Here is a 17,389-nt window from a genome sequence, read left to right as displayed (position 1 = left end):
AAGGTTGACAGCTGTGGCTTGGAATAAGGGAGTTTCCTGCAAAAAAAGGGAGGGTTGACAGCTATGGTGTTGAGATTCCTGCATTGCAGGGGTTGGACGAGGCACCTTCCAGCTCTACAATTCTATTATTCTATTGTACCTGTACTTCCTTCTTTTCAGAGGTAGCCCTGTTTTGGCTGCATACACCCAGCACCCAAGTTTGTTACTAAAATATAATTAAAGTATAGCCGTGTTGTTTAGTGTCGGTCTAGAACTGAGGAGATGTGGATTCAAATACCACCTGCTTGAAACTTACTGGGTGATCATGGGCCACCTGTCAGCATCCCTAAGCCTAAGCTACCCTAAGGCTTATTGCAAGGATAAAACGGGCTCTTCCAAACTCTTTGGTGGAAGCATGGGGTAATTAATAACAGTTGTGTGCTGTGTCTGTGCTTGATGGGTGGTAACAATGCGAAGGCTTGCTTCATGCATGCATCCATTCATGTTGGCACTGGCCAGAACTCAGGCAGGTGGAGGAGCTCCCCATGGAAAAGCCGCAGATGTGGCTTGAGTATATGTAAGCCAAGTCTAATGCAACACCCTCCCCCTGCCACGCTTGAAAGGAAAGGGGAATGGTGTGCTCAAAGAGGGCTGGTGAGGAGGACACCAGGGGAAGGTTGTGGGTCGGTGGTGGTTAGAGAACATACATTGCATTTCCGGGCAGAACTGGGAGGGGCCTCCCCCTGAAACCCTGAAGAGCTGGGCTGACAAAACTGGGCTAGATAAATAGTCTGATTCAGCATAAAGAAGCTTCTTATAGTGGGGCAGGAGAGCTGAAAACAATGCCCATATATTTCACTTCTGGCAACCAATGCTAGTTTGGTACATACTTCCAGAATACATCACTTCTGGTAAGTGAGCCACCATAGCTGCTAGAGGGCTGTGAAAATTTGTGTCGGAGGCTTTTTAGACTCATCTACTCCAGTACTCTCAGAAACCAAAGGGGCGCATAATTGGTTGCCGGATGTGGATCCCCCCCTCCCCCGCCAGCTCTCCCACCTCACTACTACATTCTGTGCAACTTGCAGGAAATTGAGAACCTTTTTCATAAAGCGGCAAGTCAAGAGTTACAAAGAAGCATCTTTTCACTAACTCCCTTTGAGGGTATATATGTGGCAAAGCAACAAAGCTCTAACAAACTTAAGTAACTTTTCAGAAACAATTACAATGGTGTTGCTTTATCAGTGATGGGCACAGCTGGCAGTTGTACAGAGCGCACAGGGATTGCACTTCGGTTAGTCTGCATTTCAGACGGGGGTGTGGGTGGGTGTTTTAGGGGGCCCTTCGAAGGCAAACCATGAGCTAATAAGCCCGGAATCAGCAAACTTTGGTGTCTAAGAGCCCGCCTCCCCCTCCTAGTCAAACGCCTGGATCCACTGCGTCTTTCTGGAGCTGCAGCCCCACTCTCTGAGTCACGTCTCAGCTATGCCGGCTGCGTCGCCGCCACACCCAGACCGACGGGGCGGGGGAAGCCGCTGCCACTCATTGCATCTCGTACTTAGCCCCGGAGCTAGTTTCCCGCAGTGGTGGGGACCATAGCTGCCAAGTTTTCCCTTTTCTCGTGAGGAAGCCTATTCAGCATAAGGGAAAATCCCTTAAAAAAGGGATAACTTGGCAGCTATGGGACTGAGATGCTTGGAGTAACGTGGTACCGGCTCAGAGCGAGGCATGTGCAAAGTGCCTTTTCCTCGCCAATGAGATGAACCCTCGAAAAGATCACTCGCCCCTCTGGTTCAGTTTGGAGAGCTTGTGCTCAGTTTGGGGCAGCCGGGCGGGCAAGCAAGCAAGCGAGGCTTTGCTTGCCGGCGAGCTTGAGACTCACCCAGCGCCTTTAATTGTAGAATTCACCGCTTGCCGCCCCCCCCCCCAATGACTCAGCGTACGATCTTGCAAGAGCTGCCGTGACTCCGCAAGTTTTACCCGATTGGTCCGTAACCAGCTTCTGGTTGGGTCCCTGAAGAGCCACCGCCCCGCCCAAGTTGCGGGATCTCGGTGGCCAAACGGGACCAGAGTTTCGTCCCTTGCAGAAACGAATCACAGTTGCTCGTAACTCGCGAGCTCCCTCTGTTGGCGCATCCCGGGCATTGCTGTTTCAGTGGGCAATTTTATAAGCGAGATCCTTTCGCTATTCGCTTTACTGTTTTTATCTTGGCTTCATTGCTCTGCAACTTCTAGAGGGGTAGCCTGTTAGTCTCTGAAGTATCCTGCTCATTGGCCCCAAATTTTCTTTTTCTTTCTTTGTATACACCACTTGATTGTTAAAACAAAACAAAAAACTCAAAGTGGTTTACAAAACGATAAAACCAAGGGGAAAAAATTCAGCCACACTTAAAAACATACAAAAGCGAAAATATTAAAAACAGATTAAAATTAAATTAAGATTAAAATAACCTCGACTTTCTAAACATCTGAGTGGGCTTGCCTAAACAGGAATGCTTTTAGCAGCTGCCAGAAACAGTACAGTGAAGATGTCTGCTTGACCTCAATAGGCAGGGAGTTCCAAAGTGTAGTTGCTGCCACACTAAACAATCAAAGGTGGAATGGCTGTTATGTGGTGCCCGTTCCGCCGATTGAAGCGGTCTAGTGGGCAAGGCGATCTTGTTGGTACACTGGTCCCAAGTTGTTAAGGGCTTTATATTCTTTAGGGCTTTCTAAACTAATAGTAAGACCTTGGAAGATGACTTGGTAGCATAGTGGCAGCCATCCCAGCTGTAGAATTCTGCTGCAGCTTCTGAAGCAACTTCAAGGGTTGCACCACACAGAGCACTCTACAGTAGTCTGTAGCAGCAAGTGACTGACAGGCTGAGACATGGAGAGGGGTACAAGATCCCCACACCCTGGGAAGTCCTGGTCAAGCTCATCAACACTGTGGCAGATACACTCTTCTGATGCACGATGTCTGCTCCATTCTTTAAATTAAATGGTGGGTATATGTTCTGTCATCAGGGCTGCAGTAAGCAGATGCCCAGAGAAGGCAAGGAAAGATAAGTACTTATTTGGCATAGCAACCCTTCTGCTGCATCCACGGGCCTGTTTCCAGCAGTAAACCTCGGGATCAAATGGAAATGGAAAGAATTGGGAGCACCCTCCAGTTTTGTAGTGGCAACCATGACTTGAAGTCAAGCTGAGGCTGCCAAGGAAATGCCTTCCTTTGCAAAGCAGAGCATGCTTCTGGTTCTTCCTTTTCACTTTGGCCCCAAGGTTTACCTGTCACGTGCCTGATGTCATCAGGCGATAGAAACATGGGCATGATTTGGATCAAACCACAGCACAAGTCAAGTGGCAAGGCCTGGTACACTTAAGTAGTCCTATGGGCTGCAGTTTCCCCATTACTGTTGTAGAAAATTCTGACTTGACTTGTTATAAGGCAGCTCCCCAGGTTTCTATGATGCCTCCCCTTCCCAAATTTGGGACAGATTTCTCCCAATTAATCAACCTGCTTCACCTAACAGGGCTAATTATAACTTAACAGCATTCAGGTGGCCCTTACCAATGCCCCCCCTTTTTTCTTTCTTAAGATCTACAGTGACCCCCACGTAAATAATTACGTATATCTTCTCTTCCATCCGGATGATGCTGTTCTTCATGACTTTGTGGAAAAAGATAATCACCAGCCACAGTAAATGTAAACACACCTCGAATTCTGGTCTCTCCCCCCCCCACTCCTTGTCCCCGTTACACCACTCCCCAAATGCACACACACAGAGACTAGAAATATGATAAGTTCCTGTTTTTTCTTCTCCTTTTTTTTACACAAATATATACAGGGTATTATACACATCTCTACACAGACACAGTGCCAGTTAGAACACAGCTCCCTGCAAGGGGGGGGCACCAGTGGTCCGCACCCAACACATCCATCCATCACCAGCATAGGCCAGCCCTGCGCTGCAGCTGTATGTACAGGGAGATTCATCCCAGTCATCCCAAGTTGAGGTTGTGGGGCTGATGCAGATAGGGCAGTGGTGGCTGGGCTTAGGAATATGGCGCCAAGGGACCAGTACAGGTGTGGACAGGAAACCCTGGCATGGAACACATACTATTTCTAGACAGTATCCAAGAAAAACATCCTTAAACAATTAAAATAAAACCCACATGCATTCCAGCAGCAGTGTGGCGGCGGTGACGATGATCATGGTGGGGAGGAAGAAGGGTCACTTTGAACACAGGCTCCTCCCCCCCTCCCCCCAACTCCTGGACACTCCCCCCCCAAGCGATGGCCCAGCTCCCAAGGGTGAAGTGGGCTCCTCCTCAAACTCATGTGTCTCCTTCCCAGAAGGGAGTACAAAGTCCAGCTCCTTCTCCCCGTTTTCTGGGCTTCCTAAGTCAAGAAGCGGAAAGCAAAGGGCTTCTCTCGGCTGCACTCGTGACTGTCCGTGACTTTGCGCAATCGTGACGGCATCTTGTGTTCCTGCGCTTCATCTCTCTTGCTTTCCCCCATGGAGGTGGATCAGCCCCCCCCCCACAGCCCTGCCCAGTGTTAGAAGAGATCAAGACATTTAGTCCCATCTTTGAAAATGCTTCAGGTCCCTGGCTGGAAGAACAAAGACAGCGAATTGCACCCACTTCCTCTTCGAAGGGAGGGTTAGTCTCTTGGTCTCTGCTTCTATGTAACACTGGCAGCATCCCTCAAGGACTGCTTATAGCAGGGGAGGGACAGTGTTGAGATGAAGGGAATGGAAAATTTAAGACAGCTAAATAGCAGCACAGCCTTCTTTCTGTTTGTGTGTGGGTTTTCATTTTGGTGTTTAGGGAAATGGGTCCAGTGCAGATACTCAGCTCAAGCACAAGAACCAACTCAACCAGTGTCCCCAGCTGAAGGCAAGACTCGCCAAGAGTGAAAGGGGATTTGTTGCTTCCCCACATCCCCCAAAACAACCCCAAAGGGCCATTCCTGGCTCCACCTGTATCCCTTCAATTTGCCCATTCCCTCCAAGGCTGGAAATACCTTTCCGAATAGATTTCGAAGTGCTCACAGAAATGGATTCCGTGCCACCCTTTGGCTCATGCCAATCTTGCAGAAGCACAAAACTAAACAAAAACAAGAGCCCTATGAGTTGGGCAACCCCAACCTTCTGTGCAAATGATGCAAACGGGTGGGATGGAAGGTTTTCTCGCAACCCTTTGAAAAGGAAAGCTCAGGAGGCAGCGACACCTTGAGTCATAAGGCAGTTCCTTGGAGTCACATGCAAGGCAGCGGGGGGGGGGGGGGAGCGGCGGTGAGCCTCATCAAACAGGAGCCCAGCTGCCGGTTACTAAAAATGCACGAGAGGCTTCAAAAGCAAGGACCCGGGGCACAGCTGGACCAGCTCAGAAGCCTCACAGCGCCCGGGATCCTGTGGTCTTGCCCTCTCTAGCAGTCTTCAGGAAACCAACCCGTCTTTCCCTCCTTTGCCTCCCTAAAAATTAGATCGGGCAAGAGAGCAGCTTGGGTTTTAGTCAGTTTTGAAGGTAAAACAAAAGTGCAAACAAAATGCTGCAGAGCCCAAATCACGGCACCTCTGCTTCAAGACCCCTGGGTCTCACTTAACATGGACTACCATCATTGTTTGAGTTGTGGGCGAGGAGGGAAGAGGAGGGAAGTACCGCCAGCCTGCCTGGGACAATCTTCCTTGCCAATCCCCCTGCGCTCCCCTTGCCCTGCAAGGGGGCTCTCTTGCCACTGGAGCTGCGTTTGCCACAAGCAGCTGCCTGGGGGAAGCCTCTGTTGCTGGGTGGCACTCTCCAGTTGTGGCTTTCATCGAGGAGCATTCCTGGTAGCAGGGGCCGTTTCCTGCACGCATCCCTCTGACTCTTAGACCATGCTCTGGCAGCCTTCCCTGGAGAGACGGAGTGGAAAGGGCTGGCCGAGACCGCAGTCATCATAGGGTCGTGCGTCGGGCACCAGAGATGAAATGCTTACTGATGCACAGGCATGTAGGGTGATTTACACACAGATTTTTTTTTTAAAACGGCTCCGCTTGGCTGGAATCCCTGATCCTAGCCAGATTCAAAGCCACTAGACTCTTCGTTTGGAAACTCAGTGCCTTGATTAAAGCTCAGTTCACTTTCAGACCTAATACATTATTAGTGTTCATGATTCTAGACAGGGGAGCAGGGAATGGGGGAGGACAGGCTCCCTGGGAGGAGGAGAACCTCTTGCCTGGTTTCTGCTGTGCCTTCCTTTCGCTCCCCATCCTGGCCACAATGGAGCAAAGAGGCAGGCCATTTCCTTTGCTCCATCTTGGGTTTGTAGGTTTTCAGATGGTGTTAAGGGTAGGCAGCTTGTAAGAGAAATCCCCCTCCCATACTAAAGGATGGAGATGGAGAGAAAGAGAGAGAGAAGAATACAGAGAGAGCAACGGGACAGGTTCTCTCTCCCCATCTTGGAAGGAGCAATAATGCAGCAGCCAGGTAGGTAGGTAGGAAGGAGCAATGGATGCCACCTGTCTCGTCTCGTGCTGCCTTCTCTTCCGCTTCCGTGGTCTCGCTCCCTCTCTCACACATACACAGCTTTTCACTCCCTCTCTCACACACATATACAACCAGTGCCCAGCAGCCTCGTCAGCTCACAGGAATCCCCCTGCCCCCTCTTGGATTCCAGCGCCCCTAATGATGGATCTCATTTTCTATCAGGCTGTCCTCGCATGACTGGAAATCCGTATCGTTTATGCCATTGGGGTTGATGAGCTCCTCGTCCTGGGACCCCTGTTCTTCAGACTCTGCCACGTCGCCCTCCGGTGAAGAATCTTGCAACACTTGGGCAATGTACTTCTGCTGCAGAGCCGGTATAAAAAGAAGAGAAGAATAAAACAATGGACCAGTTAGCCCCCCACCCTCTTCCTCTCTCTCTGGGGACCCAGGCAGCAGAGCATGATGCGTAAGTGCCATGCAGTCGGGAGCCCAAGAGCAGTCATGCTGGCACAGAATTGTATTGTGTGGAATACCGGTAGCTGTTTGACAGCAAAATGAAGGGGGGAGAAGGAGAAAAAAAAGGGCTGTGTGACTCCACAGCTTAGGCTTGAATAGTACGGCAGTATTTCTGAAGTGTAGCACTCAGCCCTAATTTCATGAGGATCTTGAGACATCCAGTAGAAGAAACACAGCCCTGAAGCCTCAAAAACCCACACTGAGGATCCTCAACAGCCTGGGCCTGATGTTTCCTTGCCCTGAGCCTTAGCATCAAGAATTCTGTCCTCCTTTAGCAAGCCTGAAGGGAGCTACCGAGGCCTTATTCAGAAACGACCCATTGCAAGGGGCCTTTCATCCTTAGGAATAGAAATAACCCCTTACAGTAATACTGTGGCTGCAATTGAGATCAGCAACAGGTAGGTCCATCTCAGCAAGATAGCTTAGCTTTAGCTCCTCATGTGTAAAAAAGGTGAATTGTGACCTCTCTCACTGGATACCTTTTGAGGGCAAAAAGAGGTGAACATCCCAATTCACAGGAAGGAGAGCTCTGGTGTACCAGTAAAGCACCATTCACTTCAATGTACGGTGCCGCTCTCCACACACACACACAAGGTGATGATGGGCAAGTGGACTGTCTTCCTCCAATGTACAGCAAAGGGAGAAACTGGCTCATGCAGAAGCTCTGAACGTGCACCAAAGCACACATGGGATTCTGGATTGGAGTGAAAGATTGTAAAGAATTTTGGCACAACTAAAATGCTGTGTTAAATGGATGATGATAATGATGATGATGATGATGATGATACAGGCTCTCTCTATTTTCTATATTTTTAGGGAAACCAATCCACTTGTTTTCAGTGTGTGTTTCCTCCCTGCCCCCAATTAAGCTAATACTCAGGATTTGGCTCCGGAGCTGCTCTTTTGTGCTCTCTATGGCGTGACTGCAGCCATTGACATCTCCACAGTGCTTGTCTGCAGACCATTTGGACCTCCAGCAACTTGGGGTGCAGGGAAAGCCTTGAATGAATTAAACATTCCCGTCCCACTCAAAACTAACTTGCATTGGGAAATGACGGCCGCAGCTCTTTCTGCAGCACTCACAGAGCATGCCGATGCGTTAGGAGCCAGAAAGCAGAAAAGAAAGGGGCACTGACCAGTCTAGCTTCACTGTCCAAGCTGAGAGACAGAGGCAGAAAGTGAACAAACAGCACTGGGGGAGGGGCAGAGTGAGGTTGCCGGTCCATCATCTCAGAAAGGGCCAGTAACAGAGAGGCCTGTTTTCTGCCCATGCTCCGTGGATGCCGCTCGTGTACAGCCAAAAAGGTGGGGGCCTGATAGGAAATCTGCAAAGGCTTCTCCCTCCTCCTCCTCCTCCTCCTCCTCCTCCTCCTCCTCCTCCTCCTCCTCCTCCAAACTCAGACATAAGAGGGCACAGAATATCCGACGTTGCAGAAGGCAAGCGGAGGAGCTGGAGACTCACAGCTGATTTTGGAGCTGGTGGGTGGCTGGCAGCGGGCCGTCCGTTCTCCCTCCCATCTACAGCATCCACCTCTGCGTGGTCGATCTGGAAGACAGAAGCATGTGTGACAGGAAAGCAAACAGCAAAGGCAGCAACTTGCCAGTTCCGGCCCTGCCTGCCCTGCGGGAACGTTTCTACGTGATGCAACCAGAACAGTGCTGGTGGTGGCAACCACCGCAGGAGCTGGGCTTCAGGTGCTCTGCATGTGGAAGAGGAGCAGAAGGAAGCTCTGAGTCCCCACAGCAATAAAACTCTGAAGGGCCAAGTTACATGTAGCTGCATCACTGTGGAAGCTACTTCTTCACAGTTTCTTCTCATGTGGCTCCTGAAAATGGAAGAACTGTGAGAGGGGCTGGTTTCCCCCGCCAGAGCTTTTCTCCTGTGGGGAGGGACCATTGCATTGGTCCAGCCCTCACATAGCTCCTAAAGTGGCTGAGACATGCAGCGAGGGCAGGAAGACCAAGACACAAAAAAACCAAGGAATTAGGAGGTGGTCTTTTTTTCATCTCAGAATGGAGTCCGCCTCTTGCAGGACATTTCTCCAACTGCTTGCTGTTTTCATATGTGTACACAGGGCTTTCCCCATCTCTTCAACACATGGACTAAGAACACAGGTGTGCCTGGGATTCTGCCCCCTTCCCAAATCTCTCCAGGGAAACACGTAAAGCAGTTCTTAAGAGAAGTCACCGCACAACCCTTTTGGTTGCCCTGAAAATGCCCTTCCACTACAATTACCTTGTAATTGTGAGCACTGAGGTATTTGAAGTGCCCAAAGCAGACATGACACAAGCAGATCACGATGGTGATGACGAGAACCACGAAGGTGAACATGGACGTGAGAGCCAGGAACCCTGAGGAATGCAAAATATCCTCTGTCAAGGTTGCCAAGTATATGCCTTCTCTCTTTTCTGCCTTTGATTTTTGCTGTGTGTGTGTGTGTGTGTGTGTGTGTGTGTGCACCAAAATGGGAAAGAATATCATTTCACGTTTATCATCTGTTGTGGCACCCCAGAGTGGCTATACAATGGCTATGTGTGGCAACACGGGTCCCCATGACAGCCAGGGAGGGCTGTTACATTACAGGAGTGACGTTTTGTGGGCAGAGGTCACTCCAAGTGACATTGCTTTGTGTCAGGTCATAAGTTCCTGTTCAGAAGGAGCAAAATGGAGGCAGTAGCCCATGAAGAAACAGTAGATTGGGGTGGGGGGGATATTTATTTATTTTTACTCCAGAGGCCCATATTGTTATCTCTCCCACCCCTCATAGGCCACATTTTGACATCAGAAGAGCCTGCTGGGTCAGGCTACTGGACCATCTAGTCCAGGCATCCCCAATCTTCGGCCCTCCAGATGTTTTGGACTACAATTCCCATCATCCCTGACCACTGGTCCTCTTAGCTAGGGATCATGGGAGTTGTAGGCCAAAACATCTGGAGGGCCGCAGTTTGGGGATGCCTGATCTAGTCCAGCATCCTGTTCTCACAGTGGCCAACCAAATGCTGGTGGAAAGTCCACATGCAGGACCCAAACACAAGAGCCCTCTCGCCACCTGTGGTTTCCAGCAACTGGTATTCAGAAGCACTGCTACCCCTGACCATCAAAGCAGAGCCCAGCCATCATGGCTAGAAGCCATTGATAGCCTTATCCTCTGTGAATCTGCCTCATCCTCTTTTGAAGCCACTCAAGATGGCCATTGCTGTTTCCTTTGGGACCGTGTTCCATGGTATGGAGCTGCCACCTGCAAATCTCCTAAACATCACAGTGATGATACACAGGGCTTTTGCTATCTCTTCAACGCAGTGAATTCCATGGCCACTCCAGACCTTGTTGGAATCCATCTCCCATAATCCACAGCAAGCTTGGCCAATAGTAAGGGATGATGGGAATTGATGGCCAGGGAAATCTAGAACACTGGTCTTGAGCCACCTGATCCAAGGTGGGTCACAACAGAAGCACTACCACCATGCAAATATATGGTAAAATATTAAGATACAGGCCCCCAAATGCATGTTTTACTTAAAAATGAATCCTGGGATTGAACGTACCTGATCTAGCAAGTTCCCCATACCTGCTCCGGATTAACACAATTAACTCATTTAACTGCACTTTCTAATGATCAGAAGGTGGTTCCATCTGCACTGCTTGTGGAACAGCTGCCCAGCATGCTTCTTGAACCTTGGGCATCAATGTCTCGCTAAAAGCCCTTCTATATTTATTGTAAAGGCAGACGTTGGCAAATCAGACTGGACATAACAGAATCTGCTTACCTGTGCGCACAGTGGAGAAGAAGAGGAGCCAAAAGAGGCAGAGAATAGGTGCTGCCACCACCTGGTTCACAGCCCCTGAATGGATCTTTTTATCCAGCTTGGCAGGCAGGTAGGCATAATAGAGGTTGTACCTGTCCACCAGGTGCTTCAGTAGCATATACATCAGGCCTAACAGAACGGGGAGAGACAGAGCAATCAGCTGGAATGAACAGCAGCTTTACTTATTAATTATTTCCACTTGTTAGGTGCCTCCTAAACAGCTTCTACAGGCATCAGACATATGAAAGACCATTGCTTCGTTTGGCAGCTTCCTTGTTTCTGGAGGAAGCCTGAAAAAATTACCTACTTAGCCACAACTTTTCTGGGTCACCAAAACAAATTCTTTGGCCAGGACTGGTGGCAGTTTTGGAGGGGTCCTTATTACCGGTAGACCCCACAACATAAGCTCTTCAGTGGCAATGAAGTCCTTCCCTTGGCAGAGGCAGATTATGTCCCTTCCTTGGGCAACAATGGAGCTGATAAAAACACCCCTTGTTTGGGTGGTAGTGAAAGAAAATCTGCCTCAGGTGGAGAAGCTACCAAAATGGCGCCAGGAGACAGTAGTTCTGTTCTACTCCCTTTACCTTGAAGCAGGCAGATATCACCAGCAGCAAAAATGCCAGTATAGCCAGCAGATTAAGCACTGCTCATGGCATCCATTGTTTTAATTCTCCCACAATGCTTTGGGGAGGTCCAGTATAGGGTATCTTTGGAGCAGTACTACATTGGGGTCCCAGAGATAGGGTCCCACCCCTTGAAACGGTGTCTGCATTGTTGGCTACACTGACTTTCTTGCTGCCTCTGTTACTTACTTGCCTAAAGCAAACAGAGGGGAAGCTGGATGGTGGGCCCTCCGGTCACCTCAGGCCATTGGCAAGTGGCCGACAGTTCCAACCCCAATAATGTGTCTGCCCTAAGCTCCCAGCAGGAAATGAATCACAAAATCGGAGCTTGCAAATCTCATTCGAGCCACCTTGAACCCACAGGTTATAGTCAGTTGCTGTGTTATCACCCAGGTGTCATCTTAAGAAACTCACTGTAATGAATCAACACACACGAAACCCATTGTGAATATATCTGTGTCTGCTGCCTTTAAGTATTTGGTGTATTTTAAACCTGCTAGGCCAGGCATGGCCAAACTTGGCCCTCCAGATGTTTTGGGACTACAATTCCAATCATTCCTGACCACTGGTCCTGTTAGCTAGAGTTGATGGGAGTTGTAGTCCCAAAACATCTGGAGGGCCAAGTTTGGCCATGCCTGTGCTAGGCAAAGGAAGTCCAAGGAGATGTTGTGGTACCTACCAAACGGGACAATGATGGGGCAGGTGATACTGTAGGTCATTACCACAGTGAAGACACACATCATCCAGGCATAAGCGGCCCCGAACTGGAATTCATAGGCCTGATGCTGAAAGGCAAGAGGAACAAAAACAGAGATCCTGTTGGCATACACATGAATGTCTGAGTGAGGAGCCCACATTATATTCTGGATGTGTGTCAAAACAAGCCATGATTTTCACAAGTCTGTTTGTCCACAGATTCACAGTGAGGCACTCGGACCAAGATGGTACTGGAAGTTGGGCTCCCTAAGTTGCTATGGAAACAGGCAAGGTGCAATCACTTCAGTATGTCAATCCAATGTGTCCCCTGCCTTGGCTTAAGGTCACCTGGGGATCTGGCTATTTGGGGTGGGGGTGAGGGTGGGGTGAAAGTGAGGGCCTTCATAGCGACTGCGCCCGGATTGTGGAATACTTGTGCAAGTTTTCTGAATAAAATAAGTTCAAGCATCTAGGAGCTCAACAATAGGATCTACAGGAAATAATTTGGGTTGCAACATTTAATACGTTAGTTCATTAAGATTAACTGGGGGGGGGGGGAAGAGACCTTTTGAATAGAAAAGTTATCCCTGATTAAGCAGGCAGGTTAAAATAAAACTCTCTCACATGCAGCAAAAATGTCTCCCCTAAGATAATGCTTGCTATGACACATGAATATATAATCTAAAATAAAAAGGATGCTTCTAGTTCCAGAACTAATTTTTTAAAATCCATATGCAAATTTGATTAATTGATTAATCGACCAAAGAGCATGTAATAAATTTAATATTTATTTGATAGGTTGATAGCCCTAGATGTGATTTTTTTGGGGGGTCTTATCTCCATGTTGTTGTTTTTTAACACTAAAGGGAAAATAACCTCCCAAATTGTCTTCAAAGCCCCACTGTTTTGAAACCTTTAGACAATTGTGTCTGTGGGTCGCTCCAGGCAGCAGTCAAACATCCCCTTATGACGTCTGGTTCCAGTTTTGTCCTTAGTTGTGTGACTGGACCAACTCTTGCTGGCATGAGCCACATACCCGTTTGACATTCTTGCGTTCAGCAGCTGAGCGGGCAAGGCAGAGGCGAATCATGTACATCAGGAGGCCGGGGATGCGCAGCAAGTCCATGGCATTCCCAATGAAGGCAGAGGCAATAACGTAGTTCACAAAGAAGGCCCCATTGTCTGGCAAGAACACACACCTGGGAAAGAGAAAGGAGGGCAATAGAAAAAAGCTTGCCAACCAGGAAAGCGAATGGAATGGAGCATGGGGATTAACAGAATGGAAGACGGGTAGTAAATTTTGGGTCAGACGTGGATATACTGATGCCCTTTGGCAGGGGGTTGGACTGGATGGCCCTTGTGGTCTCTTCCAACTCTATGATTCTATACTTTGTCTGAGTCATTTTCTCCTTGTGTAGGATGTACCCACTGCCTAAACCACCAATTAGGGGTTATTAGCTGTCTAACACACCTGTGACTCCTACATCCACCTGTGTTACCACGTTGGTTCACATACAGTGGTTTCCCTTTCTTCCCCAACTCTGGTAGGTGTGTCTCTGTTAGCATGGTCTCTGTGTCCCACCTTCACAAAGAAAATAAAGCTTTGTCTTATTCGCAAAACATAAAAGTTTGAGCCCACTTGGCCATGGTACAAAGTCAATGCTAATGAAACAACTCCTGTGTAGCAGACTTGAGGTCAGGGGTTACACATGTGTATGACCCGTTCCACAGATTGTATACAAACACTAAGTTAAAAAGCTGAAGAGGACCAAACCGAAACAGTATGATTACCTTGGATCACTGTCTCACATGTTGTTATAGTTTATAAAGATAAAAATAGATATATTTCGCCTGTTGGAATTGGTCGACGTGTTGCCTCTTTTTTTTGGTATTTTGTCTTATTCGCAGCCTACACAGTAGGTAATTTAAGGAAATATGGCAACTAGGAGTATTGAAGGCTAAGTTTTCGACAGCATATGGCAGATGCTTAAATGGCTTGATGTTATCGGACGGTGGCCTACCAAGGGAAGCAGGAAGTGGTGGGAGAAGATTGTGAGGAGCAGAGATTTGCGCCACAGCAGGCATGGCACCAAACCAGGCACTTCCCTCCTCTCGTTTTAAGGCTTTACTTACTCAAATCTCACAGCAGCCTCTGCCAGGAACTTTTTGTCAAACAGCCAGCGGAAAAATACATCCAGACTAGAAAGTGAAGCACACAAAGAGTGCAGAGTAATTACCAAGAGGCACTTGGGATGCAACTGCAGTGTCAGCACACATCTCACGAGGCTCTATTTGCTATGCTAGGTCAAGGCCCCAGTCCATCTAAGGCCAGCCCTCTGTCTCAGACCATGACCAAGAAAAAGCTCTAGGCCACATTAAACAACCCAACCCTGTTTCTTATTGTGGAGTCTTTCTCTCCCTCCTCTCAGATAAGTCCCTGACACCACACTGGCATTATATTTATATAGGGATCGTTTTAAAAGCATTGATTTAAAAGAGATCGATAGCAGAACAAAAGATGCTTCCGTTCTTTTAGGCCAAGGATGGGGGAACGGAACCATTATTAATTTATTTTTGCATTTACTGGGTCTTATTACTAATGCAGTTCTAAAGGAGGTTACATTTATAGAAGCAAATCCGCCAATACAATACAGTCACTTAAGAACACAAAGCATGGATTACAACCAGCCAACAATAAAAGAAGCATTTTAGATATGCTGGCCTTCTAGTGTTGTTTTAAAGTAAATTACCTTTTTCAAAAATAAAGGATACTTAGTGTCACGGATTGCTTCTGGCTACTCTTGAGAGACGAGTTCCACAGCCATTCTGTCTTTAAGACTTTTATTTGTGCATGATATATATACAGTGCAATACAGTTTCAAGGAAACATGTCTGCTCAGTCTGAGGAAGATTCCCCCAATGCCCCTTGCCTGCTGCTCCCCCAGCATAACAACCGGGGGAGTCCGGACCTCCTCCCTTTACGTTTGTGGGCTCTGGAATGTCTCAATTCAGGCGCGAACTTGAAAGGGCGGGCCATCTCCTCGCTGGACACTTCTCCCTCCCCCTCCCCCTGGGTGTCTGTCTCAGATTGCAGTAATGGCTCTCAGATTCTGTCTGAGCCCTGCCACCTCCCCAGTTCGATAGTCAAGGAATGTTCACTGCTAGAACATTCCCTGACACTTAGACTTTAAAGGAATCATTTCTAATATTTCTGTTACTCATTTTGTTACAAATTGTATTATTATAATAATTAAACCTATTTGTTTTACCTTAGTGTGGAGATATATATATATATATATATATATACACACACATGCTTTCCATTCACAAGATCCCACAAGTAGGCCATTCAATATTTCTTTTTAGAGATAGGGAACTGAGGCTGAGAAAGCAGGCCTCATTCAAGGTAATATTCAGCACAATTCTCTGCTTGTGTACTCCACTGCATTCGTTGGAGCTTACTCTAAGGTAATCAGGAACAGGACTGTAGCCTTGCTATCCCAATGACTGAAGCCAAGCTTTTCACCTCAGCTCCAATTTTAACAAACCATTTCAGTTCTCCTTCAGCTAATTTGCATCTTATACACACTGAATGGAGGTTATTGTGATGTCCTGCCATGCACACTCTCTTTCTCAATTAAAAATGAAAACAACAAAGAAGAGACTGCATGAACACTTGAGAATTGAAAATACACGGTGTGGAGATGTGTGCATGTTGATTTGACATCCAACCTCACTGCTTTGGTGTACAACAGCCAGAGCCGGTCCAGCCATTAGGCAGGGTGAGGTTGCTGCCTCAGGTGGCTGAAGCCCTCAGGTGGTGGCGGATGCCCTGCCAGTCCCACCACCACAGCCAACAGCAGAGAAGCGCTGCTGCCATCGGCACCAATTTTGGGCAAGATCACATCCATTTGGGGTGAGATTTCAGCAGTGGTGCTGTTTCTTCGCAGGGAGGCGGTTTTGGCAATTCCTCCTTTCCCCTGCAGCACTCTCTACTCCAGAGAGACACAGGAGAAAGGGGGAAATGCTGAAAATTGCCGCTACCACTGGAAAGAATAGATATTTTGGATCCATCCCAGATATCTTCTCTTCTACTCAGCAACCTTACTTTTACCTGCTCAAGCCCAGCGAAGGCAGCAGCAATACCATGAAGATGAGGAATGTGTAGCACTTGTGCATAGTTGTCCTGTTCTCTCCAGACCTAGTGGCACAGATAATTTATTATTATTACTACTACTACTAGTTATTATATGTGATAGTTACTTTTCTGAAAGAGTAACCCAAAGCTATTTACACTAAAACAAATAAGAACAACCAGTTACAGGTAGGTAGCCGTGTTGGTCTGATGTAGTCAAAACAAAATGATAATAATTTCAATATCTGAAGAAGTGTGCATGCACACGAAAGCTCATACCTATGACAAACTTAGTTGGTCTCTAAGGTGCTACTGGAAGGAATTATTATTATTATTATTATTATTATTATTATTATTATTATTATTAATTATCATTTTGTTTTTAGAACAACCAAGTTACCTAAAAACACAGCTTAACAATTAAAAGGCAGGACCAACAAATCCCGCCCCACTAAAGGAGGCCACAAATGCCACCCTTCAAATTAAGGTCCAAAAACCCAGGAAAAGAGAAAAACCCTTGCCTGATGTCTAAAAAAGACATGCATGCTTCCCTGGGGAGGGCATTCCACAAGCAAGGGGGCCACCACTGAAAAGGCCTGTTCTTGTGCTGCTATCCTCCTGAGGTAGTACAGATTAAGGTACATAACATGTGAATAAGGGCTGGCAAGGCCTCCTTGTTTTAATATTTTTAAATGTATATGCCATATTTCCATCCTATAATAGCTCTCAAGGTAGTCTGCAATATACTGTTAGATTAATACTGTAGAACATTTTCCTCAGCAGGGATTCATGGGATTTGAAGAAGCATGAAGGTTTATCTAAAGTTTGCTAAAAGAAGAACCACGAAGTCCATAGAAATCAGATCTTAGTGCAGTGCAGGTGGGCCTGAGGGAGATAGTCCAAGCAGAGATTCAGAGTAGTTCAGCTCTCAGGCAGGCAGAGACAATTTCCCATCTTACCTGGTCCAGTGGGCTTCAAAGAATGCCGAATAGTACACAATTGTGGGAAGCAGAGCAGAGAAGGCCCACAGCAGCAGTGTGGGGAAGAACTGGGTGATGATGGGATTCTGGAAAGAGAAAGAAAAAGAAACAATCAGTCACTTGCTCTGAATAACATATAGCAACCAAGAATACAAAGTATGCAATGGCAGAGCAGTAGTTGGCTAGGTTGGTTGTATGTT

General features: G+C 47.5%; 1 protein-coding gene across 8 annotated transcripts in view; it reads right to left on the bottom strand.

Annotated features, from left to right (window-relative positions):
• Positions 1–3,754: 3,754 nt before the first annotated feature.
• The window catches only part of TMEM63B (transmembrane protein 63B), a 76,607-nt gene continuing 62,972 nt past the window's right edge, over positions 3,755–17,389 (bottom strand). For 6 of the 8 annotated variants that reach the window (XM_035108186.3, XM_060272925.2, XM_088667343.1 and 3 more), the window contains 9 exons: positions 17,169–17,275; positions 16,189–16,275; positions 14,208–14,273; positions 13,111–13,273; positions 12,058–12,163; positions 10,717–10,884; positions 9,185–9,300; positions 8,411–8,494; positions 3,755–6,795 (listed from right to left, as the gene is read on the bottom strand). In XM_035108186.3, coding sequence (XP_034964077.1) covers positions 6,628–6,795; positions 8,411–8,494; positions 9,185–9,300; positions 10,717–10,884; positions 12,058–12,163; positions 13,111–13,273; positions 14,208–14,273; positions 16,189–16,275; positions 17,169–17,275 — 1,065 coding nt within the window. In that variant the 3' untranslated portion in view covers positions 3,755–6,627. The remainder of the gene's footprint in view (positions 6,796–8,410; positions 8,495–9,184; positions 9,301–10,716; positions 10,885–12,057; positions 12,164–13,110; positions 13,274–14,207; positions 14,274–16,188; positions 16,276–17,168; positions 17,276–17,389) is intronic. The other 2 variants (XM_060272927.2, XM_088667345.1) reach the window with 1 other exon arrangement.

The sequence above is a fragment of the Zootoca vivipara genome, chromosome 3, assembly GCF_965207765.1.
Source record: "Zootoca vivipara chromosome 3, rZooViv2.hap1.1, whole genome shotgun sequence".
Taxonomy (NCBI): domain Eukaryota; kingdom Metazoa; phylum Chordata; class Lepidosauria; order Squamata; family Lacertidae; genus Zootoca; species Zootoca vivipara.
Note: the sequence above shows the minus strand (reverse complement) of the source record. Positions and strands in the feature narration are given on the sequence as shown.